Source organism: Neovison vison, chromosome 13 (genome assembly GCF_020171115.1).
Source record: "Neovison vison isolate M4711 chromosome 13, ASM_NN_V1, whole genome shotgun sequence".
Classification (NCBI taxonomy): domain Eukaryota; kingdom Metazoa; phylum Chordata; class Mammalia; order Carnivora; family Mustelidae; genus Neogale; species Neogale vison.
This window is the reverse complement of record NC_058103.1, coordinates 150,765,186-150,790,146: the sequence shown is the minus strand read 5'-3', so window position 1 is coordinate 150,790,146 and position 24,961 is coordinate 150,765,186. Positions and strand designations below refer to the sequence as shown.

General features: G+C 54.0%; 1 protein-coding gene and 2 long non-coding RNA genes across 3 annotated transcripts in view; 2 read left to right on the top strand and 1 right to left on the bottom strand.

The window, feature by feature from the left end:
- Window positions 1–846: 846 nt before the first annotated feature.
- Window positions 847–8,732, top strand: LOC122894380. The gene is made up of 4 exons (XR_006381783.1): window positions 847–1,036; window positions 3,088–3,253; window positions 4,312–4,431; window positions 4,542–8,732. It is a non-coding gene; the product is annotated as an uncharacterized LOC122894380 (long non-coding RNA).
- Window positions 8,733–13,188: 4,456 nt separating this feature from the next.
- Window positions 13,189–19,072, bottom strand: LOC122894381. The gene is made up of 3 exons (XR_006381784.1): window positions 18,956–19,072; window positions 14,515–14,657; window positions 13,189–13,497 (listed from the first exon to the last, which is right to left on the bottom strand). It is a non-coding gene; the product is annotated as an uncharacterized LOC122894381 (long non-coding RNA).
- ABHD17C (abhydrolase domain containing 17C, depalmitoylase) overlaps window positions 17,592–24,961 on the top strand; it is a 43,781-nt gene continuing 36,411 nt past the window's right edge. Inside the window, exon 1 of the mRNA XM_044232106.1 lies at window positions 17,592–18,242. Within this exon, the coding sequence (XP_044088041.1) occupies window positions 17,638–18,242 (605 nt within the window). The 5' untranslated portion in view covers window positions 17,592–17,637. The remainder of the gene's footprint in view (window positions 18,243–24,961) is intronic.

The following is a 24,961-nucleotide window of genomic DNA, read 5'->3' as shown; positions in this document are numbered from 1 at the left end:
GACGCTTTGCTACCTGCTGCTCCCCCTGGGCTCTGGGCCCACACTTCTGAGGATGTCCGTGGGCACCTGTACCTCGATGTGCTCCGACTCGACCTCAACCACGTCCCCGTCCTGCCGGGCGGCTCCTCCTCCACCGAGCCGCTCCAGCCAGAAATATCTGAGTCGTTTTCAACCCATCCGGCTTCCCCACCCCCCACTCATCTCTCAGCTTTGTGGATTCAACCTCTGAAATATTATCAACTCCTCCTCGTCCTCCTTACCCCTGCTCCACGCCCCGATACAGAATCTGCTCAGCCTCTCCCGCTCCGGAGCCCGCACCAGCTCACGCAACCGCTCCCGCCGCCCACGACGCCCACGTACTGACTGGGTTCGGGGCTCCGATGTTGCCCAGCCACCGTGAGGCACCACGGCCACTTCCAATCTGCTCTTAGAGCCTTTAGAGCCTCTTGCCACTTGCACCGTTGCACGTACGCACACGCGCCTACGTTCGCTTCTGCCCTTCCCCGCATGCCCCTCTTCTTTACGATCACGCCGGCCAGATTCGAGAAGACTGAGCTGGAAACGCATCTCTTCGATAGAAAACCTTCTCTGACTTCTCGAGCCGTGCGCAGCCTCCCAGCGGCTGTCTCGCCGACCCTCCAAGTGTGGCATTTCCAACATCCCACGGCAGTGACCTTTTCACGTTTGTATCCGCCTACCCCCACTCTCAGTTACGAGGAGCGTATCCCTTGTACGTGCCGAGTGACTCTCTCTCTCTCTTTTTTTAAATTTATTTGACAGAGACACAGTGAGAGAGGGAACACAAGCAGGGGGAGTGGGAAAGGGGCAAGTAGCTTCCCCTCTGAGCAGAAAGCCCGAAGCGGTACTCGATCCCAGGACCCCGGGATCATGACCTGAGCAGAGGGCAGGGACCCAACCGACCGAGCCCCGCCGGCGTCCCGCGAGTGAATCTCTTACTGCCGGGGAAGGTTGCAGTACAGAATGTGCTCTCCTGATCACGAGGGCCCCCGAGCTCTAGTCCTGCCACCTGCTGAAGGTAAGACTGATACCATCGGCTCCCGTGAGAGGGAACCGTCCCCTGACACAAGCCACTCCGTTTGTGGAGAGCTCTCGCAGGGTCATTCCCTGGCCGACCCTTGAGCGCTGCTCTCCGCGGCTCCGGCCAGCCCGCCCGAGCGCTACTCCTCACGGGCTCCCGAAGCACTCCCCGACTTCAGACAGCAGCTCTGCTGTGCCTCGGCTCCGTGTCGAGCACTCTCTCAAGAACCCTCAGGAGGCCGGGGTTGAGTCTGGAAGCCTCGGAGCATGGGCCAACTGTCTCCGTCTCCCCGCATCTGCGGCTCTGGAGTCGCTCGCCACACTCAGGTGCGGGCGGTTCGGGAAGGGACGTGAACAAGGCGTGGGAATACGGAGGGTGGTGCCGAGGGCAGACTTGGTGTTGCGGAACGTGGTCCGGTTTTCCATCGCACCGCGTGGCGGTCCCCGATGAAGAACCCAGGGGCGGGGCTCACATTAATCCAAGACTGAGGCAGGTAAGAGCAGGGAGACGAAGGACAGAACCACCTGGACACCCGTCCCCGCCCGTCACACCCTCTTCCTCTCACCGTCCCCTCCGTCCCTTCCTTGCCGAAGGCTGTGGCGTCCAAAGCAAATCTGACCAGATTTTCTGCTCTACATTCTCAGAGTTTGTTGATTGCTTTTTTTTTTTTAAAGATTTTATTTATTTGACAGCGATCACAAGTAGGCAGAGAGGCAGAGAGAGAGAAGAGGGGGAAGCAGGCTTCCTGCTGAGCAGAGCCCAGTGCGGGGCTCGATCTAGGTCCCTGGGATCATGACCTGAGCCGAAGGCAGAGGCTTAACCCACTGAGCTACCCAGGTGCCCCATGTTGACTGGTTTTTTAAATATTTTATTTATTTGACAGAGAACACAAGTAGCAGAGAGGCAGGCAGAGAGAGAGAGAGAGAGAGAGAGAAGCAGGCTCTGCACTGAGCAGAGAGCCCGATGCAGGGCTCGATCCCAGGGTCCTGGGATCATGACCTGGGCCGAAGGCAGAGGCTTTAACCCACTGAGCCACCCAGGCACCCCCCCCTCCCGTTTTTTAAAACAAAATGTGCCTTGACTTTTTTTCTTCCTCTTTAAAAAAATTAACATAGAATGTGTTATTGTTTTCAGAGGTACAGGCCTGTGATTCATTAGTCTTATATAAGACCCAAGGCTTGTTACCTCAGGTGCTCGTTAATGCCCGACACCCAATTACCCCATCCCTTTACACCCTCCCCTAACAAGCAACCCTCGGTGTGTTTCCTGGAGTTAAGAGTCTCTTATGGTTTGTCTCTGGCTCTGGTTGTGTCTTATTTTATTTTTTCTTCTCTTCCCCTAAGATCCTCTGTTTTGTTTTTTAAATTCCACATATCAGTGAGATCATATGATAGTTGTGTTTTTCTGATTGACTTATTTTGCTTAGCCTAATACTCTCCAGATGTCCACTAATGGTGAATGGATAAAGAAGATGTGGTGCACACACACACACACACACACACACACACACAGGAATACTATGCAGCCATCAAAAATGAAATCTGGCCATTTGCAATGACGTGGATGGAACTAGAGGGCACTGATCTGATTTTTTAAAAATCTGTCTTTTCTCCTTATTTGACATAACAAGTAGCAGGGGATTTTTCACGTTATATTCCAAATAATGTCTGTCTTCAAGCATGATAGATTAGTGATTCCTTTAATAGAGATTATATTAAATAACAAAATAAACCTCATGTCATTAGATGTTCAAAAACAAAGCAGAATTTCTAAGTCCCCTGTGATCGGGCTCTTCTGTAAACAAGTAAGAATCAGGCTCCAAGGCCAGGTGCAGTGAAGGGAGGGACCTGTCCCTTCAGGGGTCTCTACCCTTAGTTTGGGGGTGAAGGTGGGGATCAGGTAGGGGGACGTGTGAAGCTCTCCCTTCTGCGACTGACAGTCTGAAATTAGAGCCAGAGTAACTTGGTAGCCATAAAGAAGAAATTCTGACTGTCGGGGTCTCTAAATAACACGGCAACCGGGTCCAACAGCAGCATTCTTTGAAACAGGCCTCTGCCCCTCGACGAAGGAAGGAACACCCGCTGGGAGTGTTGGGACGGATGCTGGTGTCCTGGAGGCAGTGTGACCTGATCGGCAGGGCTTCAGACTGGATTTAGAAGAAGAGGGAGACGGACGCCCAGACAGACCTGGGAAGCCAGTTGCTGTGGAGGGAAGGTGGGACTTACACAGCAGGAGCCTCCGCGTGTGCCCAGGAAAGGGATTTGTAAGAGGGTCGCAAAGGATGGGTGTGGCCCAGGCTGCCGACACGGCAACGCACACTTCTCCAGCAGCAATGTGATTTGAGGTCGCGATAGAGGGTCACAAAGATCAGGTGACTTTGTGTAACAAGAACTCAAGGCAGGAGTACAGGGATTGAAAAGGGAAAACTTTTTTTTTTTTTTTAAACGATCATTTAGAAGGGAAAGTGAAATAGGGCTCCAGGCACATAGAGCACGCTGTGGATTGAGGGCAACGCACCAGGTCCTGGGGATGGGGCGGTGTTTGAGACAGACACGATTCCTGCCTCACGGAGCCGACGGTCTCGTGGGGAGAGTGTAGGAAGGGTTGAGAGGAGGCTCTTGTGAGCTAGGGAGTGGTCAGTGATGAAGCTGGGGAGATAAGAGGGGCTCCGAGGCCACATAAAGGAATTTAGACCTTATCTGGTATCGAAGGACACAGTGGAAGAATTTTATATTCTGTAACTGAAGCAGGGGACGTCGTGGTCAAATTTAATGGGCAGTAAGAATGGAGATTCCAGAGCCTAGAAACCAAGACAGAAATCTAGGCAAGAAAGGATCACGATGTGGATTAAGGTGGGGATGGAGTCAACGACAGAAACCGGAGCAGGCAAAACCCACACGAACCGGAAATAAAGGAAGGAAAGGAAGACATCTGAGATAAAACCAAAGCTTCGGGCTCTGGCTTCTGGACAGCCAGTGGGAACATGGGAGGAGGTTCTGGCGTTGTGGAGTGGGGGTCAGAAAGGAACCCGAGCTCAGATGCGGACGGGTGGAGTAGAAGAGGCCTGGGATCCCTCGGGAAGCAAACAGAGGATGCGGGGAGAGAGGATGCTGGTGTTCCAGACCCAGAAGCTGAGGTCGTCCGGCGGGACGTCCCACAGTGAAATCCCGTGTGCACCTCGGTCTGTGGTACACTGTGGTGTGGGTACGCATGTTGACACCCGTCCTGCCCAGACTCACTCCTCAACAACGTTTCCTTTTTTAAATAAATAGATCTACACGGGTTCGGTTCCAGTCTGCCAAATCGAGAACGTCATCGCCTTCTTGGGGGACATGGGAACCCATCAAGATCTGAATGCAGAAGCGGAGGGTGTAGGAACACATCTGCAGAAGGTAATGTTATTGTAAACACTGAAGTCCTGATGACGGATTTAGGAATTGTCGACCTTAAAAGTGTATTTCCCTCATCCCTGAGGTTTCCTATTTCTTTTGCCTTGATCCAGGCTGAAGGGCACCTTTTCCTGGGTGCTCCCACTCAGGTGGGTTTGTGGAGTGCCCCATCTCAGAACTGCTGGTCTGTGCCTGAGGTCACACGCTATAAAGACAGACAGACAAACAGCGCTCGGGTCAAGAAATCCTCTTGACTTGTCAGAACTCGGAGGAATGCATCTCGCTGTCCCCTGGGTTTACGCTGTATCTCAGATATTCACGAGATGCAAATTACGTGACCTGCCTGTTTGCACACGAGGTCTCTGCCAGGCTTCGGGGCAGATCTGACACAAGCATCCCATAATTACAGGAGAGCTCTGGGGACTGGCTCCAATTAACCACGCTGCTTCTCGGTTATCATTATATTATCCGTATTTATAGCATTTGACATTCTTGCAGCGCTCTTTAATCCTACTGCATGTGGGTTGCCTACATCTAAATCTTTCAACATACTTGGGATACCAGATGTTCCTGTTCTCTGGCTCTTCCGGATGGAGAAACAGAGCATGGACCAGTGCTCTAAGGACAGCACCTGTGAGTTGCATTCCCAGGTCACCTGGGCAACTTTGTGGAGGTTAAGCACTTGGATCAAGGCAAAGGTCTGTTGGGCAAGGTTGTGTGGGCTAATGGGACACTGAGACTCTAGCCTCATGGCAGAAACTACTTTCTTAGCTCAAAGTTCTGAGGACTGGACTTGCCCAACCAGAGCACTGGAACATCTGGAACCTGCAGTCATGGCACCCACCAGCACATCAAGCCAAGAGCAGTCCCAAGGCTTCCCCTCTCCTTTAGGCTGAGCTAGCTCTGGTGTCTTTGGTCCTTCGTCTCCTGGGTCTAAGAGCTCTCCGGTTCGTCCTGCGCCTCCCACATCTCCCGACTGGACAGTGGAGCTCGGGGCAGGGAAGGGAGGGTTGCTGCGACTGAAACAAGAATGTAGGATCCCCCCATCCTACCCCCTGCGGATCCCCCCCCCCCAAGACTGAGCACGGACCGTGACTGCAGAGAGTCGGACAGACCTGTGTTCATGAACGGATACGGTGACCACTCTGCCCGGCAGCAGCCCCACGGAGGTACTGGTGGGGTTCCAGCAGCTCTTGGAGTCATGTGCAGTTCAACGGCGTGTGCATACAAGATGTTCTCCGCCCAGCTGTCCCCCGAATCTATGGCAGGATCTGTAGGGAAGGGACACCCCCCACCCTTCCCTATCCGCCTAGAGAGCACAACTGCCCGTCTCAAATCTCCCGAGATTTCCTTTTTCCATTGCAACGCGTCCATCGCATCCCCAGGTCTGCCGATCCGGCAATTACTTGCATGCGGGGCTGGATCTGTTAGAAATGTTTTCGGGCACGGACTATGGAACCAACCTAATGTTAAATCATGCCCTGTTTTTGTTTTTGTTTTTCCCCTTCTGGTGGACGTGATGCCTAGGTTTTGCTTTTTTAAATTAGATGAGTAATTTCAAAGATGAAGAACCTGTCCCGAGATGTCCTCGTGAAGCTCGGGGTTTGATCAAGCTCGGCAGGCTGGTTCGGTCAACGTCATGACTCAGCCAGGTTCCGTCTCGAGGACTGGCTTGCTGGAGCCTCAGCCGGGTCCTCACGGCTGCTCAGCCCGCGGTCACACACTGTCACACTCCAGGGCGATGCTCCGGGCCTCAGCAATCCGTGTCAGCCCTTCCAGCCTTGTCCCCTGCTTGTCCTCCAGGCAGAGAACCACGCGTGCGGCTCGAGAACCCGCTGGAGAACCCTCCAGCTTCCCCACTCGCCCCCTTCCAGTCTTCACCTTCCCGCTCTCATTTACATCCGACCTTGCGGGCGTCCTGGGGTCTCCGGTCAAAGCTGGTCCTCTCTTCGTGCTGTTGATTCTCTCCTGTCCTGCCTCTCCTCTCGCTCTGTCAGCCTCCCCTCCGGTATCTTCCGTGTTTCCTGTGTCCCACCTCCCTGCCTGCAGAAAGACCAAGTCTCCTCCGCCTCAGAAAAGAAGCCCCCTTCCCCCAAACACAAAACAGAGTGCTGCGTCTCTCTACCGCTCACCATCGGTGGTTCGAAACCACATCCGACCCCCGGGTGTGAGCGAGGCAGAGTTCCACCGGAATTCATGATCACTCAGAACCTCAGAACGTGACCTGACTCGGAAAGAGAGCCTTGGAAGAATTAATTAGTTAAGAATCTCCAGATCTAATCATCACGGACTTAAGGTTAGGTCAACGGCGGCTCTGACTCTCGTACCTCCTGTCGTTTCTGTGGCAATGGCCTTCCTCGTCCCTGTCCGACCCCTCCTTCCCGCTGCGGCTCCTGGAACACTTCTAAAACACAGGCTACTTCTCTGATGGAAAGTCCCTGACGGCTGCCCACTGCCTGGCCCGGCCATTCTCTAATTCTTCCACAACTCCGCCCCAATACGGATGATCTCGTTTTCTGTTATACCTCTGAACCCCACCCGCGCGCCCCCAGAGCTGCTTCCCAACCTTTGTGCCGTTGTTGTCCCCCTCCCCAAATCTTTTTAGACATTTTTCCCTCTGATTATTGCACCCAGGAAACTTTAATAGCACAAGCACACGTTTATCATGTTGTGGGCCCCTTTGGAAAGCCGCAAACCACTGGGATGTCTAAAGTTGTTTTGTCCCCCAAAGCCAGTTTTCACATCCTTGGAGGTGAGATCCCTCCGTGTCCAGGACAGAGAATGCAAGAGCAAGGGGCGAATCCGAACCAGAGTCGGATTTCTTCTCTGAGACGCCTGCCGTGTGCCTACTGAGAAGTTGTTCAAACCCCCGGTTCGGAGATCCCCGCGCAGGCAGAGCGCCCTTCCTGGCGTCCACCTCACCCACCATCTGTCCATTCCCGTCTCCCTCCCCTTCACGGGCCGGTGCCAGGAGCACTGCCCGGTCCACCTCCTACAGGCTTATCTCTGGCTCAGAGACGCAGTCTGCTTCCTGGGGACGCCGAGCAGACAATGTCCCATTTACTGCCTGGCACCGGGGTGGGGCTCCACGGGTGGGGATTCTCTCCCCCGGAATCTGGCCGGCGTCCTGCCTGCCATTGTCACAGCCTGTCCCTACACGCTCTGGACCCTGTCTTTGGCTCCGGAGGGACTCTGTCTGCGGAGCCCTTCCCCGGGGTGGAGCGTGAGCACGCCCCGGGCGCCCCCAGCCTGTCCTGTTTGCCTGCACCAGCGCTTCCCCCACGCCTGCACGGACCGGGAACAGCATGGGTGCTGAGTGAACAGACGCGTTCTGCCTGCCTCCCGGGATGCCGCCCTGTGGTCGGAGGCCGGGCCCACCTTCCCAGGGCACATTCCAGGTTACAGAACGGGCATCGCCTCTGGGCTCCGAGTCCTGCCCCAGTGCTTTCTCTTCCGTCCCACCAAACCCGTGTATCTGAGCAGCACCACGCTCGGGTTTGGTGAGAGGCCACGGCGGGGAAGGCTTTGAACGCTCAGACTTCGTACTTGGCTGGTGGCCAATTACTTCCAATGCTTCGGGAACAAGGCAGGGTCAGGAGTAAGACCGTGGCATGGGATTTAGCCAGGGGAGAGTCACGTGACCGGTGGCCTTGGAGGAAAGCGGGGGCCAGAGGCCGTGGCAGGGACTCCCTACCGAAACTGGAATTTCCTGGGGGAGTTTCACCCACGAACTCCTGGGTCCTACTCCCAGAGATTGTGATTATTGCTCTGGGGGGGTGCCCTGGGCTCTGGAAGTTTAAAGAAATACTCAGAGTTTTAACGGGTCGTCAGGTCTGAGAACCACCGGGCCATGGACGAAGTGGAGGTCGTGCGTGTGGACCGCTCTTTCCAAAAGCCTGGCGGTGAAGGGACACAGGCACAGAAGCCTGAGGGCCAGGAGGGTGCCGGGAAGGTGAGGGTTGGTTTGTTTGTTTGTTTACAAGGTGGGGAAACTTAGAAATCTTTGTCGGCTAAAGGAAAGACTCGAGGGCATGGTAGAGATGAAACCTGATAGTGTGAGAAGTTTCTAGAATAATCCTGGAGGGGACGGTCAGTGGCAGTAGTGGGGGGATGTGTCTTTTGACGAGAAAATACCTATTCTTTGTACTGTAGTCTGCTTAGAATGACCTCTCGTTCCTTCCAAGCCCAGCTCAGAGCAGCTGTCTACCGCCAACCCCACACGGGAGCGAATTATTCTGTATTCTTGGAGCACTTTCTACATTTCTCCTGTCATGGTTATCATGAGGGTTATATAACATCCGCAAGAGACATTTCTGTAAGAATCTCAGCCTCGTTCAACTTTGTGACCTCTTTGGAAGTTCTGTGCAGTTCCTGGAAAATACTCTATTTATTTAAGTGGATTACTCCCTACCTTTTTACAGAAATGATTTCAGAAAGCTTACAGGGGTATGGAAATTTTAAGTCAGCATAAAAGCAGGGGTTTAAAAATAAAGGGAAACAAGAAAACAGAGAGGCCAAAGAACAGAAAACAGAAGAAACCATACTTGAAAAATGTCACCTGCATGACATCTTCGAATAGGGCGGCCGATGGCTCCGAGCTTTCTGGTCCAGCCAACATGAAAGGATGGAATCTGGACCGTGAGACAGTGTGGCTGGAAGAGAGCGGATGGCAGGGGGCGACTCGTCCCTCAGGTCTTTTGGCATCCAGCTTCAAAGCAAAACTTCTCCCCACGGGTTCTAATAAAGACGATTTTCTGTGTCGTGATGAAAAATATTCTCGCCCCCGTTATCTAGTGTACATGGCAAACTGCTCCAAAGCTTGGGGGCCAAGATGATTTCTCATCTCGCCTCGTTCTTACGGACTGGCGGCTTAGCTGGGTGGTTCCCAAGGGCGGACCTTCCCAAGGCGGAGTCCGCGGACAGCGGGGGCCGCCACCTTCTCTCCCACTGAGCGTGTCCGCCACCCGGCCCGCGCGGTGGCAGGGGCTGGGGGTGCTCTGATGTCTCTCTCCCTGCGGATAACGTGCGTTTCCTTCCAGCACGGCAGCCGGCTTTCCCCAAAGGAAACAGACCGTGAGGGTCCGACAGAAGCTGGGAGGCTTCTTGGAACCCAGCGTGGGAAGTCTGGCAGAATCACGTCTACGGTGTTCTGCTCCTCGGAGCACACGCAGGAGAACCTGAGTTCGAGGGAGAGGAGGGGCAGAATCCGTCTCTGGGCTGGGAAGCCGGAGCCCGTGGATCAGATCAAGAACGTGCGGATGACGGGCGGCCGAGAGGGGCTCGGCATCTGGGTTCCCCACTCTGGGGACTGAAAACCAGGGTCATTTTGACGGAAGGTAGTTTCAATACATCCACACAAAGGGTGTAAAGTCACAAGACTTACCAGTCATGAAGCCCAGGACTGGGGTGGGGGAGGGTGCAGTGAGCTGTTACTGAGGGGCTGGAGTTCAAGCCTGCACAAGTGTTTGCCTTCCTGACCTTTGAGCTTTTATCAGTTTACAAGGCACGTCTTTCCTAAGAGGTACGGTCACTTCCTTCTACGGATGGGGTAACTAGAGGTCAGCGAAGTAATCTGCCCAAGGTGGTAACGTCTGGACACTAATCCGGTCCGTTCCACGCTCTACCCTGGGCTACTGCACTGAACCAAGCTATCTCCCACTCGACTACACTCAACCCCAGAAAAGCAGTTTTTAAAGAAGGACGAGATCTGGATATCCCAGCTCTTTCCTGCGTTGAGCGGGTGCTCGATAATGTTTTATGGAACCTTTGGTCTAAGCAGGGAAGGGACCCAGCAAAGTGGGCGCGGCAGAGGGACAACAACGGTGGTGGAGGACGCGTGAGAAGCTGCCAACGAGAATGTGACAGACACGAGCTACCGTCCAGTAGGCCATCCTGGGCCGTCTGATGGAGGGAGGGGGGGCAACCAGAGAATGTGGATGAGGTTCAGCAGGACGGAGGGAAAGGGGGCAGAAGAGGAGGCACTTGCAGGCGGGGAAGGAAGTTCACCCTCCAGCCACGACAGAGTGCCAGGTGCAGACAAGGGGCAGCGGAGGACAGCGTTTGTGAGCAGTTCCGTGGAGCAGCAGGAAGAGATCAGGAGACATGGGCCAACGGAGCCCTGGGAGTCCGGGCTCTTCCTCCAAATTGCGGTCACGGTCACAGAGACCCAGCTTCATCATCCGGGAAAGGAAGTCAGAGAAGGGTGGAGAGGGACGGAGGAAGCCAGTGCAGAGAAACACCGCAGACAGGAAGCGCATTCCTGGGCTGGGCACACGTACCAGCCCCGAGAAAGGTCCTACGATCAGATAATGCAGACTCCAAAGCAGAGAGAAGAAGAACAGGTCCTCTGGGATCTCGTCTCTCTTTGCATTTGCAGCAGGAACCACACATTCCTGGCGCGTAGTAGGTCTTAGCCAAGCTCCGCTGACCTCAGCCGTCACAACAGCATCTTATTTCCATAGGACTGGAACGTTTACTCAGTCTTTGGGATTTAACTTCTGAAGGACCTTGGAATAACTAGAACATCTTCATTACTCTAGAGCACGTTCTTTCCTCTTCCTTTCTCCTGTTTGGCTTAAAATGACCTTTATTATCCCTTCCTAATTATAAAAATAGGACATGCCTAGAACTTACAGCATGTACACACCAGAAATGAACAACCGACCAAATTAAAAAAAAAACCACTCTGTAATCTTACTGGCCAGGGAGAGATTCCACCCGCCCCCCGCCCCAAGCTTAAACTTCTAAAGTATATTTACACGGGGTTGTACCTATTTTGTGCTCCGTGTTTATCCAGATCATTACAGATGTTTTCCTACAATACTAAACGCGGTCCCTCAATTTCTGTTCTACCGACAGACGTCGGTCCCTCGTCCGAACGTGCTATCACTTACTTCAGGCTTTGATGCCGTCCATTTTTTTTTCTTTGCTATTATAAACCAGGCTGTCATAAACATCCTACTATTTAAAAATCTGTGTTCAAAACATGTTATTTCCTTAGGCTACATTCCAAGCAGAATTTCTTGACTATAGATGTGGTATGCTTTCAAGTCCTCCTGTACGTATTGTCAAGTTTCCTTCCAGAAAGCCTGTCCGTGAACACGCCGGCCAGAAGGCTGTAGATCAGAGTGCTCGCTTTTCCACATCACGTCCCACAGGGTTCTAGGGGTCGTTGACCATCGTCAAAAGTTTGTTTGGATCAACTGAAGAAGGTTAACGTATGTATTTAAAATATGCTATTTAAAAACTAAGAAATCTGGGACGCCTGGGTGGCTAAGTTGGTTAAGCAGTTGCCTTTGGCTCGGGTCATGATCCCAGGGTCCTGGGATCGAGTCCCGCATCGGGCTCCTTGCTTGGCAGGGAGCCTGCTTCTCCCTCTGCCTCTGCCTGTCTCTTTGTCTGCCTGTGCTTGCTCGCTTTCTCTCCCTCTGTCTCTGACAAGTAAATAAATAAAATCTTTAAAAAAAATAAATAAATAAAATAAAAACTAAGAAATCTGGGGGCACCTGAGTGGCTCAGTCGGTTAAGCGTCTGCCTTCGGCTCTGGTCATGATCCCCGGGTCCTGGGATTGAGCCCCACATCGGGCTCCCTGCTCAGCGGGAGTCTGCTTCTCTCACTCTCTCTCTGCCCCTCCCCATGCATGCGTTCTCAAATAAATAAATAAAATAAAATTTAAAAAACTAAGGAGATCAATCCTTTTTTTATATAGTACCTATGATCACTATAATAAAATTCTTCTTCTTTTTTTTTAAAGATTTTATTTATTTATTTGACAGAGAGAGAGAGATCACAAGTAGGCAGAGAGGCAGGCAGAGGGAGGGAGGGAAGCAGGCTCCTCACCGAGCAGAGAGCCTGTTGTGGGGCTCGATCCCAGGACCCGAAGATCATGACCTGAGCCAAAGGCAGCGGCTTAACCCACTGAGCCACCCAGGTGCCCCTGATCACTGTAATAAAATTCTTGTCCATGCATTTTGCCCCTTTTCCCTGTTGGTTTTTTTTTTTTTTTTTTTTTTTTTTTTTAAACAGCCTCCATGCCTAGTGCAGGGCTCCCTCAGCGTGGGGCTTGAACTCCAGACCTTGAGATCATGACCTGAGCTGAGATCAAGAGTCGGATGCTTAACTGACTAAGCCACCTGGGCGCTCCAGGGTCTTTTATTTTAAATGAACTTAGAGCAAATATTTTTGCCTCGTTCTTCAGAATTCTGGAGATTAGAGGGTGTGTATTTTTTAGTGTGGAGAATCTCAAACTTTTGTCTAAAGTACAGAATAATACATCACAGCCTTACGTGCCCATCAACTCATCACTGAAATGCCTTAATTATCAAATCCCACCCATCAGCTTCCCCGCACGTGTTTCTCCCTCCTCTCCGCTTCCCCAGAGGACTTTTTTACAGCATGTCTTCCACAACACATCATCTGCAGATGTTTCTGCGTTTAGAAGACTGAAAACTTACGTAGTCAAGTCACTGATCTTTTTTTTTTTCTTTTGTGGTTTCTGCCTTTGATATTATGCTCAAAATACATAAATTTTCATTGCTATTTTCCACTTGTCCTTTGGTGTCATTAAAAACATCCTTGAGGGGGTGCCTGGGTGGTTCAGTGGGTTAAGCCTCCGCCTTCGGCTCAGGTCATGATCTCAGGGTCCTGGGATGGAGCCCCACATCAGGCTCCCTGCTCAGCGGGGAGCCTGCTTCCTCCTCTCTCTCTACCTGCTTCTCTGCCTACTTGTGATCTCTCTGTCAAATAAATAAATAAAATCTTAAAAAAAAAATCCTTGAGGTTTTTGATCCATCAGAATTGAATTTTATCTTTTTTTTTTCAAATATTTAACCAATGATTGAATTAGTATATCCCTACTGACCTATCAACTTAATCATACAGTAAATACTTATAAACAGCTAAGTCATTTTGTTCTCTCTCTGGGTGGTCTTATGCAGGTATTACTTTTCTTTTTTGGTATTACTATTTTTTAAAGTATATATTCAGTATTTGTTGTTATCAAGTCCCTGGAATAACATCACAGATTAATCATTCAGGTACACTGTTTTAATGTGTAGCTATCCACAATTCTGAAAAACAAACAAACAAACAAAACACCCTTAAGATTAATGCCATGATATTATCACTTTTAAATTAGATTTGCAATCTCCGCATATAAGAGGCCAGTCCCACTTTCTACTTTAAAAAAGACTATTTGTTTAATGTCGTCTATGATATCTTTGCATATTTTTAAAAAGGGATTAGAAGTTAGGATCACTGGAATTCCAACCAGCTGACACAGATGTTTCAAGCTCTCTGATGGGGCAGGACACAATGTTTGCTGGCTCTACAGGTGGAACCCCAAGGACTCAGCTCCTGTCTTGGGTAGTTGAGCTAGGCCCCGTAGTGTGATCTATTTCAGGGGCTCTGGGGACCCTGTTAGGGATCCTGGAGTAGGCTAAAGGTGGGACCAACACCAAGGGCAGGTTTGAAGACACAGTCACCCAGGCAACAGATGGAACCAGGACAACGCGTATCTGTGGATGGACGGTGTTTTCTTTCTTTGAATCTTATCTCTTGCAGTTTGCTTTCTGGGCAATCGTGGCTCAATGAGCTCTCCCCAGCTGGATTCCAGTGACCTCATTTACAACACTTTTGATAAGAGCCCTCAGGCTGAAAAGGGTTCTGGGAAAAGATATTTTGCCTCCAAAAGCTCTCCACTGAACGGCAAGCCCCTTTCCCTAATGAACACAGCATAGGTTCCCTGGAATAGCCTCAAAGTGTCATTTATGTTATTTTTCCCCCAAATTATAAGCTTTCTCCCCCCCCCCCCCCACATTTCGGATGTGTTGGTTTAGTAGATATCTCCTCCAAACTCTATCCCACATTTCATCATACTTTAATATTTTTCTCTGGGACATAAGCGGGATCTAAGCGTAACTGCTCACTGTTGAACGACACAGTGCTCTTTGTCCTTACTGAGATAGGAGATGAGAGCAACGTAAGATCTTTTGCTTTTAGTTTCTGAAGCGGATTCCTAATCACTACATCAGGCGATAGGTAACAAAATATCCAACTACAATGACAAAGGCGTTTCTTTTTCTCACCTAACGAGAAGTCTAGACAAAGGCAGCCTGGGTCGCTGTTCAGCATTGCCTGGAAGCTTCAGAGTCTCACCTCCTGTCCACCATCTTCAGCTACGAAATTCGCTCTCATGGCTACAAGATGGCTGCTGTGGCTCCAATAATTCCTGCAAGCCGAGAAGCAAGCATTCCAGATGAGTCTGGCTCTGTTCAGTCCTTCCCCCACAAAGTTCTCCACTTAGAGATTATTGGCCGGAAACTGGGCCATTCTCACAGCAGGGGAGGGGGAAGACTGTGTCTCTGAACTGGGAGCATTGTCACCCAGAACAAAACCCCAGCTCTGTGAGTTAGCCAGATTGGGGTGGGGGTGGGGAGGGATGCCAGAGCTCCTTAGCCAGAGGACAGGCACAGGCTAGAAACACACTGGGATGGATGTTGGCTACAGATTGCTCTTATCTTGCTCAAAGCCTGTGCTCTGACCGTAGTAACACACACGCCAACACGACTTGTCTCTTGGTGCACTTATCATATTGCCCATTCGTTCTTTAATTTATCGAGATAATTAATATTTACGGAGCATTTTCTCTCTGCCAGGCATAGGATGGGAGGCGGGGAGCCGTGGCGACCACAATAAGCACGATCCTTGCCTTCACAGGGCACCCACTCCTAAATTAAAAGTAAAACAGGCAATATATTTTAGATTTCTTTTATTGTCCATTTGAACAACCAGATTCACTTTTTAAGCAAGAGTTTCCTTTGCTTATGACCAATAAAAAATGATCATTCTCCCCTACACGGTTGACACGGTTTTCCTTTTATAGACTGAGTAAGATCTTGAGCGACTCGACGAAAGGCAGATTAAAACAGAAGAAAAGTTCAGGAAAAGTTGGGCGTGAAAAGGGCCAATTAAATAACAAACCCACACATTCAGCCACTGGGAATATTATTCAGGTGATGGTCCTGGCTGCTTTAGGAGGACGCATTCTTAAAGCTTCTTGAGGGCAGGGGACTGGGTCTTGGCTCCCTTTGGGTTCCCCAGACCAGCTCTCCTCAGCTTTTATGAGGAGTTGATTTTTTTTCTTTAAAGGCAAGGTTTTTTTTTTTTTCTCTCAAGGTTCTAATTAGATTGTAAGGTACTCGAGAGAAGGGATTGTTTTACTCATCTTTGTAACTGTTGCACAAAAAATCTTGGGTGTTGTGAGCACAAAATATATTATATACACATACACGAGAATTGAATACAAGAAACTAAGTACGTACCTAAGGAAAGTACAGAGAAGCGTACTGAGTTATAAACCTTTTTAAAGAAGGGAACCCAATCCTGTGAAGCTAAAATTCTGGTTTTAGGTACAACGTCACCAAGGGTGAGTCGCTTTAAAATACACTCAGAGATACTTTGTCTGCAAGATTTACCAACCAGGTTTCCTCTAAGTTTTTGAATCATTCCGAAACGACCGAGATTGTTTCCGTGAAGAAATGGTCTCTTAAAGCCAGGTCCTGGAGGTTATTGGGATCTGAAGAGAAAATTCGTCTAGATGAGGGTGCTCAGAAACACTCCTTCAAAAGCCACAGCAAAAGTTAACATTCTCAGGTCGTCTGTTAGAACAAGCGGCCCAGCCTGGCAATGCTGCCCGCTGCCTTGTCTCTCACTGGGAAGGGGATCTCCTGTCAATTCCTGAAAGGGAGTTCGGTTGCCAAATCAGGAGGCAAAAAGGAAATATAGAAATCTCGGGGATACAGGCACCAGAATATGCTCGGTTTCCGACACTGGGAGTTATATTTGGAAAAAAAAAAGTCATTTAAAGGTGAATGCCAGGATTTCAGTGGATTTAAGTCATTATAACAAATCTTTCATGATGGAGATTACTTAAAAGTCTTGGACCCAAGACAAGTCTAGAGAAACTAGCCCTGTGTTGGACACTAGACAGTGCGCAGCACGCGGGACCAGAGAGGACAACCTCGCACCGTACACTGGGAGGAGCGACCGTGTCTACTCCTGGACACAGGGATGCCCTAAAGGCCCAATCACGCCCCGAGGAAGGTAACATGATTGCTCCGTGTGCAGAAACGGCCTCCTGAAACGGGGACCCCCGAGCGGACTGTTCCGTTCCTCAAGCAGCGGCCCCCGACGGTGCTGAGACGTGAGGAAGGGCCGGTTCAGAAAGCGGAGACCCCCAAAGCGAGTATTTGGGTGTGTGTCCACACTCCTCCACGCATTAATGTGATCTTCCGTCGATCCCCAAGAACCCCATCCGCGATCGAACTTGGATTTGGAGAAGGGAGAGAGGAGCGACGAGGGAAGATGCGCTCGGCCCGTGCACCATCCCTTATGGGGTCGGCCCAGCTGCCCCCGTACAGACCCCGAAGGAGGCAGGGGCGTCCCGGGGACACGCGGCTCCTCTGGTGCCTTGTGCGTCCCGGGGACGGGTGCGCGCTCCCCGGGCCGATCAGGTGCCCGCGTCCCCTCCACGCTCCCTCGTGGGGTCGGCCCAGCTGCGGGTGTGCAGACCTGGGAGCAGGGGCGTCCCTGGGACAAGCGGCTCCTTTGGTGCCTTGTGCGTCCCGGGGACGGGTGCGCGCTCCCCGGGCCGATCAGGTGCCCGTGTCCCCTCCACGCTCCCTCGTGGGGTCGGCCCAGCTGCGGGTGTGCAGACCTGGGAGCAGGGGCGTCCCGGGGACACGCGGCTCCTCTGGGGCCTCGTGCGTCCCCGGGACGGGCGCGCGCTCCCCTGGCCCGGCAGGTGCCCGCGCCCGCGGAGGGAGGGGGCGCCGGGGAGCCCCGCCCAGGTGCCCGGCCCCGCGCCGAGTCCCCGCGGGGGCGCCGGCGCGCGGTAACCCGGAAGTGGCGGCGGCGGGCGCGCGGGGGCGGGGGCGGCGCGCTGGAGCCATGGCCGCCGCCGCCGGCTTTGTGTGCCGCGCGCGGGCCCCGGCCGCCCGCGCCTCGCCCCGGCCGCGGGGCCGCCGCTGACCCGCCCCGGCCTCCGAGCGCCGCGCCCGCCGGGCCCCGGCCCCGCCTCCCGGCCTCCGCGCCCCGCCTCCCGCCTCCTGCCGCCGGCCGGGCGGGCCGCAGCCGCCCTCCGCGCTCGCCCGCCCGCGTCCTCGCCCGCGCCCGCCCGGCCTCCGGCGGGGGGGCTCCCGGCCGCCCCGATGCCCGAGCCAGGCCCCAGGATGAACGGCTTCTCGCTGGGCGAGCTGTGCTGGCTCTTCTGCTGCCCGCCCTGCCCGAGCCGCATCGCCGCCAAGCTGGCCTTCCTGCCGCCCGAGCCCACCTACACGGTGCTGGCGCCCGAGCAGCGCGGCCCCGGCGCCCCGGCCCCCGCCGCCGCCGCCGCCGCCACCACGGCCACCGCCGCCACCGCCGCCGCGGCCCAGCCGGCGCCGCAGCAGCCCGAGGAGGGCGCGGGCGCGGGGCCCGGCGCGTGCAGCCTGCACCTGAGCGAGCGCGCCGACTGGCAGTACTCGCAGCGCGAGCTGGACGCCGTCGAGGTCTTCTTCTCGCGCACCGCCCGGGACAACCGGCTCGGCTGCATGTTCGTGCGCTGCGCGCCCTCCAGCCGCTACACGCTGCTCTTCTCGCACGGCAACGCCGTGGACCTGGGCCAGATGTGCAGCTTCTACATCGGCCTCGGCTCGCGCATCAACTGCAACATCTTCTCCTACGACTACTCGGGCTACGGCGTCAGCTCGGGCAAGCCCTCCGAGAAGAACCTGTACGCCGACATCGACGCCGCCTGGCAGGCGCTGCGCACGCGGTGAGCCCGGGGCGGAAGGCGGGGGGGTCGCCAGGCCCGGCCTGCGGCCGCGTGACTGGGGGAGGGGAGGCGGGCAGGGGTCCCCTGGGGGGCGGCCGGCGGGGAGGGGTGTCCTTCCTCTCCAGGGCTGTGCGCCGGCCGAGTGGGACCCCCCCTGCCCCCGGGCCCCCGTGGATTCGCTCTTCTCCTCCATCCCCGGCCTTCTCCCCCGCCCCTCCCCAAATCCCACCAGCCCGCAGGTTCCTGGTGAGCTCAGACTCGGGATTTGCCTGTTCAGGCAGGCCTGGGTGCCACCGGCCCACCGCCTGGGTCTTTTGTGGCTCTGGTCCCCACCCGCGGAGGCGTGGGGGCGGCTCAAGTGTCGGGCAGAAGCAACTTGGTTTGCGCGGAGTTTGTGTGAGCCGCGCGGCCAGAGCCTCACGGGCCTCTACTGAAGTGACCTTGGGCAGGCACAGGAGCCCTCGACCTCGGGCTCCTGTTGTGTATAATCCGGGGGCAGGAGGATATGACTTTGCAGCCCCCCTTGTAAAGGGCTCCGAGGGGCTATGGGTGGGCAGTCCCGGAGGCAGCTGGAGGGGCGCCTGGTGTGGAGTTTGTCTTGGGGGGGAGGGGCAGAGTAGCCGGCACTGTGTGGACAGGAAGCTAGCTGGTGGCTGTCCCCTGCACCTCCCACAGAGTCTCAGGAACAAGCCCAGGGTGAGTTTGAATCTTACCTGGTAGGGTCTGGGACTCGCTTGACCTTGAATTAGCCTTTACAGGACTGGAAAGTGCTTATGGAGGGAGGGCCTTGGATGTTCCAGGCCCAAATGACCGACCTGGTTCCTGGGTCAGAAAACTGGAGTTTTCTTCTCGTCTTAGGAACACGCCTGGCAAGTGTGCAAGTCACGCCACCTGTTTGTGCTCCCTGTGGGTGTTTGTGACTTTCCCCCACCTACCCCAGAGCAGTGAAGGGGAAAAGACCAGAGATCACGTCTGTAACGCCGTCCGATCTCTCCCGTTAAAGGAGTCCTCAGGTTAAGTGCAGTTGGCACGATTCTGGCAACGGGCACTTACGTGGTTTTGCCCAAAATGTGTTTGCTTGGCTTACGCGGATCGCCAGCGTGAGTGCTCCCAAATTACCCTTTGTGTTTTCGGGGAAAATGCCTCGTCCCCCCGGAGGGGGGGGCATTTGGGATTTAATATATATTGTTGTCGGTGTTCTCTTGGAATCCTGAAGGAGTTCATTGGGAGGATGCTTTCTCGAAAGTAGTTTGGGCAGATGAGGACGTATCATGTACAGATCTACGGAGTCAGGAGCCACAGGCCGTCGAAGGCCACCTGTTCTAGTAAAGGGTTTCAAAACCCTGTGTCCTACACGATCAGTACATTGCGGCAATGTACTGTTCATAAAGGTGTTAAGAATAAGGGTTGGCATTAAATCTTTTAAAAATGAACTGCCAAAATCCTACTTTGAGTTCCAAGATGTGAGAATTTCTGTAGACCATTGTTCCTGTGTGTACGTAACTACCTGAGAACGAAAGCCTGTCAGACAGGAAGGAGGCTGGCCCTTTGGCCTGGATGTCCAGGTGTGGCTGTGCTACAGAGTAGGCACGGTGTCGTCATTTCCTGGAGACTCTTGTCATACTTAGTCTCAGGGTTTGTCTCTGGATCAACAGTTCGATTCAATTTTGGCACAACTGATGATAGATCTGAATTGTGCCTACCATTTTTTTAATTTTACAGCAGAATTCATATCTAGACGGATTCACGCCTCTGTAAAGCGGGGTAGAATTTAAGGCTATCATGAACGTCTTAGAACTTGCAGAAACTTGCAGACCGTCAGCCATCTGGTAGGTGACCCCACGGTCACACATACAGGTCACGCGTTGATCACGTATACGTCCTATCCCTCTGTACATGTCTGTGGCCGAAGCAAATGTTTCACAAACCACTGTTTTTTCCACGGGCAGTGTGCAGGGCATAATATAGTCTATTCTTTTAAAAAGAAGAAGAAAAATGCAGATTGCTGGCCACAGAATGTATTTCCTAACTTCGGAACTCTGCTCTTGGGTGCCCACCTGGTCTGCCCGAGGCCCGGAGAAGGCTCTTTCATGGTGGGCCGGCGGCAGGTGTCCAGGCCGCGGGTTCCACCCTGCCCACTGCACCACGGAGTCGTGTGTGTCAGACCTTCCAGGAGGTGCATTCTCTGTGTTAGTTACTCTAGTGACTCGGGAGTCCCCCGATTCTGAAGCCCGGCTGTCCCCTCACTGCCTTCCTTCACCCGACTCATGTTCTCTCTGGCTCTCCTGCCTTCGCCTTGTGTGCAAGGTGTCCTGTTCTTTGCCTGTTTGCAGCTTTGCTCAGGTCCTTGCCAAGGCAGAGAGTCATCCACTGCCAGGTACCCATGGCGTGGCTGGGTCTGACCCCCTTTTCCACCTCCTTCCCTCCATGTCTTCGTTGGGGATCTCTCTTCCAACCGCCTGGTCACCACACGGCTCATGGCCCAGATGGCAGAGCCTGCCCCGTCCTGCGCGCTGTCTCTGTACTGAGCCTGTGTCCCGCCTCCCTCCTCACCTTCACCTCTAGCCTCCGGCGCGTGCCCTTCTGCGGCGTCGGAAGCACCTGGTCCTGACTGGCTGCAGATTTGGACACTCTGTGCTCCTGGCACCTGGTACCCGACCCCTTGGCTGGCGCATTTCATGCTCTTTCACTATGTTCTGCTGTTGGATGGTCTTTCCCGCTAAACTGAAGCTCCCTGGAGGCAGGGACTCTGGGTCTTCTCTGTACCCAGCAGTGCCCTGAAATAATGGGTACGCATCAAGTATTTGTTTAATGAATTGCATGTAGGGACGGCCCAGAAGTTCACAAATGAGATAAATTTAGTTTCTCCTAAGTCGGATTCTTACAAACAAGAGTTGGGTCTTATCACACCTCCCGAATTCTGCTGTCTGTGGTCTCGAGTACAGACCGGATCAGGGAGGGTCTACAATGTATCGGCCTGAGGTCCCGGCCACTTTGTATCCATTATGTGCTTGTTCTGCGCACAGTGAAGCTTCTGTTGGGGCCGCGGAGTAAGAGCCGCCCTCCCTTGCTGTCCTCCTCATCTGCCCCCCCCCCCCCCAGTCTGCTGCAGCCCCGGGCGGACTTCCTGCTCGGGCACTGCCCCGGGTGCCAGCTACCCACGTGCCTGGGGACGGAGCGGGTCCTGTCGGTGAGGAGTGGCCAAGTGGCCAAGCAGTCCCAACGGAGCTTTGGGGAGGAAGTAAACAACGCGAAGGCGAGAAGGGTGTTCTTTGCTTGTCGGCTGGTAGAGGATGATTTCAAGCATTTTAAAAAACTGTCAGAGAAGGTGTGGGATAGGAGCAGGTGTGAGGGGCTGAGGCTGGGAGAAGTGAGCGCGTTCCAGTCCGCTCCGCTGCTTCAAGGAGGCGCCATAGCCTTGGGGTCCTCGGACAACAGAGTCGGGTTCCTCAGGGTTCCGGAGGCGGGGCGTCTGATGTCAGGACACCTGCGAAGTTGGGGTCGCCTGAGGACCATCTTCCCGGCTGCGGACTGCTGGCTTCTCAGGGCGTCCGCACTCGGCAGAAGGGACCCCGGGGGCGTTCTTGGGCTGCTTTTCTAAGGGCACTAACTCCCTGGAAAGGTTCCATCCTCTGGACCTGACCACCTGCCTCTCCGTTCCGGCACTCTGGGGGCTGGGTCTCAGCATGGGACTCTGCCGGCGGGGACGGGAATATCTAGTCCCCCGCAGCTGGTGTGGGAACAGGGAGAGGTTCTCTACAAGTGAGCGCCGGAGCCCCAGTGAAAGCTTGAAGGTGAGGACGCGCCTTGCGTCTGTAAACATGTCCTGAACACGAGCCCTTGAGGGAACGGGTAGGACTCCCCTGGAAATGTCGGTGGAGGGGGCGCTGAAGAGCAGTGCAGCCTTCTCGGGACGTACCTTCAAGCGTGGTAACTTGAGCTGGGGAAGTGGTGAATTTGCTCCACGTGGGACAAGCTGCCTGTTGGTTACGGTGGGAGCAGGCAGGTTAAGCCCTTCAGTGCACGTCCTTGGGGGTCCTCTCGGACGGGAGCAGCTGCAGAAGGCGCGGTGGGCCCTGGGATTCGAGAAGGTGTGAATCGAGCCAATTTGCAAGCCCACAACCCGGAGAACGAGGTGGAAGGTGGGTGGCGAGAATTCTGGGGGGAACACTTCAATCTAGAAAAGGAGAGACGGCATCTGGGGCTCCGTTATCACCGGAGCTTGCCGGGCGGTCCGTCCACAGAAGTTGTCCCAACCTTCTGTGCGTTGCAGAGACTGGAAGGGCCAGGCATTCGGTGACAGAAACAGGGACCGGATCAGAGAAAGCAAACGCAGAGACAAAGAGAAATGACTTTCGGTGCCTCAGTGCCACAGGCAAGTTACCCAAGACAGTATGTTGTTCACTCATTCATTCCCTTTACCAGCAGCCGTTAGCCATTAGCCCGGCCGGCACGTGCTCCTGGTGGACACCAGGGCACGTCCCCCTGGAGCATCGCTAATCCCCAACTCTTGTCTGCTTCCTTCTTTTTCTATTTTGTGAAAGGACGGACTTCATTTTGGAGACTTTTTTTTTTTTTTCAGCCATAAGGTCTCCCCCGTGGATTACTGAACCAACCCACCAGTGCGGAGGCACAGGAACAGAGAAAAACCATTTCCCCCAGTGAAACCTGTCCATTGTGTAGGGGTTGTTTAGGGAGCGGAGTAGGGATGTTGCAGAATGATGGGATAGGAACCTGGGGCCCTTGTGGGGCTCTAGTGAGTGTGCAAATATGTGTGCCAGCTCCTGTGCGGTCCCGTATGGACCCGGCTCGGTTCTCCTCGCCCGCCTCCTTGGAGCTGTCTGCGATTCAAGTGCCGGTTCTCATCCGCATCCCCTGGGCAATGGGGCAGTCCTGCTTGGTTTCCTGGTCAGGAATCTCCTGATCCTGGAGGTCTTGTGAGAAGACGTGGTGAGGGTCCGCCCATAACACGGCAATGGTGGAGAGGAGAGAGAGAGCTTCTAGAAACCTTCCGAAAATGTAACCCTGTGCTGCTGTTTCATAAGTTCTGTGTCTGATTCGTTGGACCCGTAACTGGACAACTCGTAAGTCCCAGGAAGGCCGTGGCAGGTGTTCTCGGGTGGGCCCCGTCTGTTGGCTGTGAATGGTGTTCTGACTCTCAGGGTGGGTTTCTCCTGGGGGAGGGAGGAAGCTCCTTTCCCTGCGAAGGCGAAGTTACAGACCTGACTTGTCTGCTCCCTGTGTTCTCAGAGGAAATACAACGGTGCTCTTCAAGGAAGGCCACTTAGGATTTCTACCTGGGTCTGACGGCCGAGGGATGAAGGGAACAGGATGTGGTATGGAGAGTGGTTGACACAGGGCCAGGCACGGTGGTGTTTCCAGGAAGGGAACAGCGTGTTGGCTTGGAATTGAAGGCAGCCGGTGCGGAATATCCCACTCGAGAGAGTGCAGCTCTTGGAGCCGGTTCGCTGAAGCCGACATGGATGAATGTGTTTTGGGGGTCTGCACAGTGTCTCCCGGGCGCCCCCCACCTCTCGGACGTGTGTGCTGAGCCCAGCCATTGGGGGGTGTCTCTGTGGCTCTGCATTCCTCTCCAGCCCCTGCGGACTCTGAGCTTCTGGGTCCATGGTTCGTGGCTCCTTCTCCATGTTCATGGCTCCTCCACGCTTCCGTTCCAAGGGTGACCCACCCGAAGGAATCATGCGTGCTTCTGTGTGGAGGGGTGAGCGTGCCTTCCAGACACATTTGTGTTTGTCCCAGGGCCCTTGGAGGCTGGGCGTGGAGCCCTGGGCTTGGGGCCCGACCCACCGGTGGAAGTGGCCTTTTCTCCCTTTTTGCTTTCTGGAGAAGTCACTTCCAGGATGACGGCACGCTCTCTTCTCTCCTGCCCTGTTGGCTCCTCTGCTCCTCTATCCTGTCTGAGGACCCCACGGGAGCCCCTGGAGCCTGGCATCTGCACACCTGCTTTCCCCGTGGTACTTTGCTTCAGCTCGTGGTGAGATGAATCTCCGCTTGAGGAGGCCTTGCTCGCAGGGACCCAAACTCTCAGCGCAGAGACACTTAGGAGATCATTAGCTGGCGATCCGAATGGCTTTTTTTTTTCAGGATTGCCTTAACTAATAGGCTTCCTGATTTGTCCAAGAGATTGAAATTTTTTTTAAAGATTTTACTTATTTATTTGACAGAGAGGCACAGTGAGAGAGGGAACATAAGCAAGGGGAGAGAGAGAGGCAGGCTTCCTGCCAAACAGAGAGCCCGATGCAGGGCTTGATCCCAGGACCCGGGATGACCTGAGTTGAAGGCAGACGCTCCACTGATGGTTATCGGGTGCCCGAGAGACTGAGTTAACAGACGTGAGATGAGCACAGAATCTTTGTGGCGAGGGAATTCGTTCCAATTCCGGCCCTCCTTCCAGTTCCTCGTGTCCCCTTGCACAAGGCACATCCTGGGGGAGGGGCTGGCCCTGGTGCGTCCAGTCCCCCAGCGCTAGTGGGGGGCTCTGGCTGCAGGGGTGGCGAGGCTTGTCCACGGAGCTCTGGCCTCGACGAGCCTCGCTCGGACGGAAATGCATAGGCTTTGCAGAACAGCCCACAGTTGCTTCCTTAAAGCAGGTCAGTAGGGCAGTGACACCGCTGTCTTTCTGTGACCACCTGTATGGGCTCCTGTGGCGACTGGCCATGGGGAACCAGGCCTCCCCTTCCCTGGCCCTTACCTCTCCT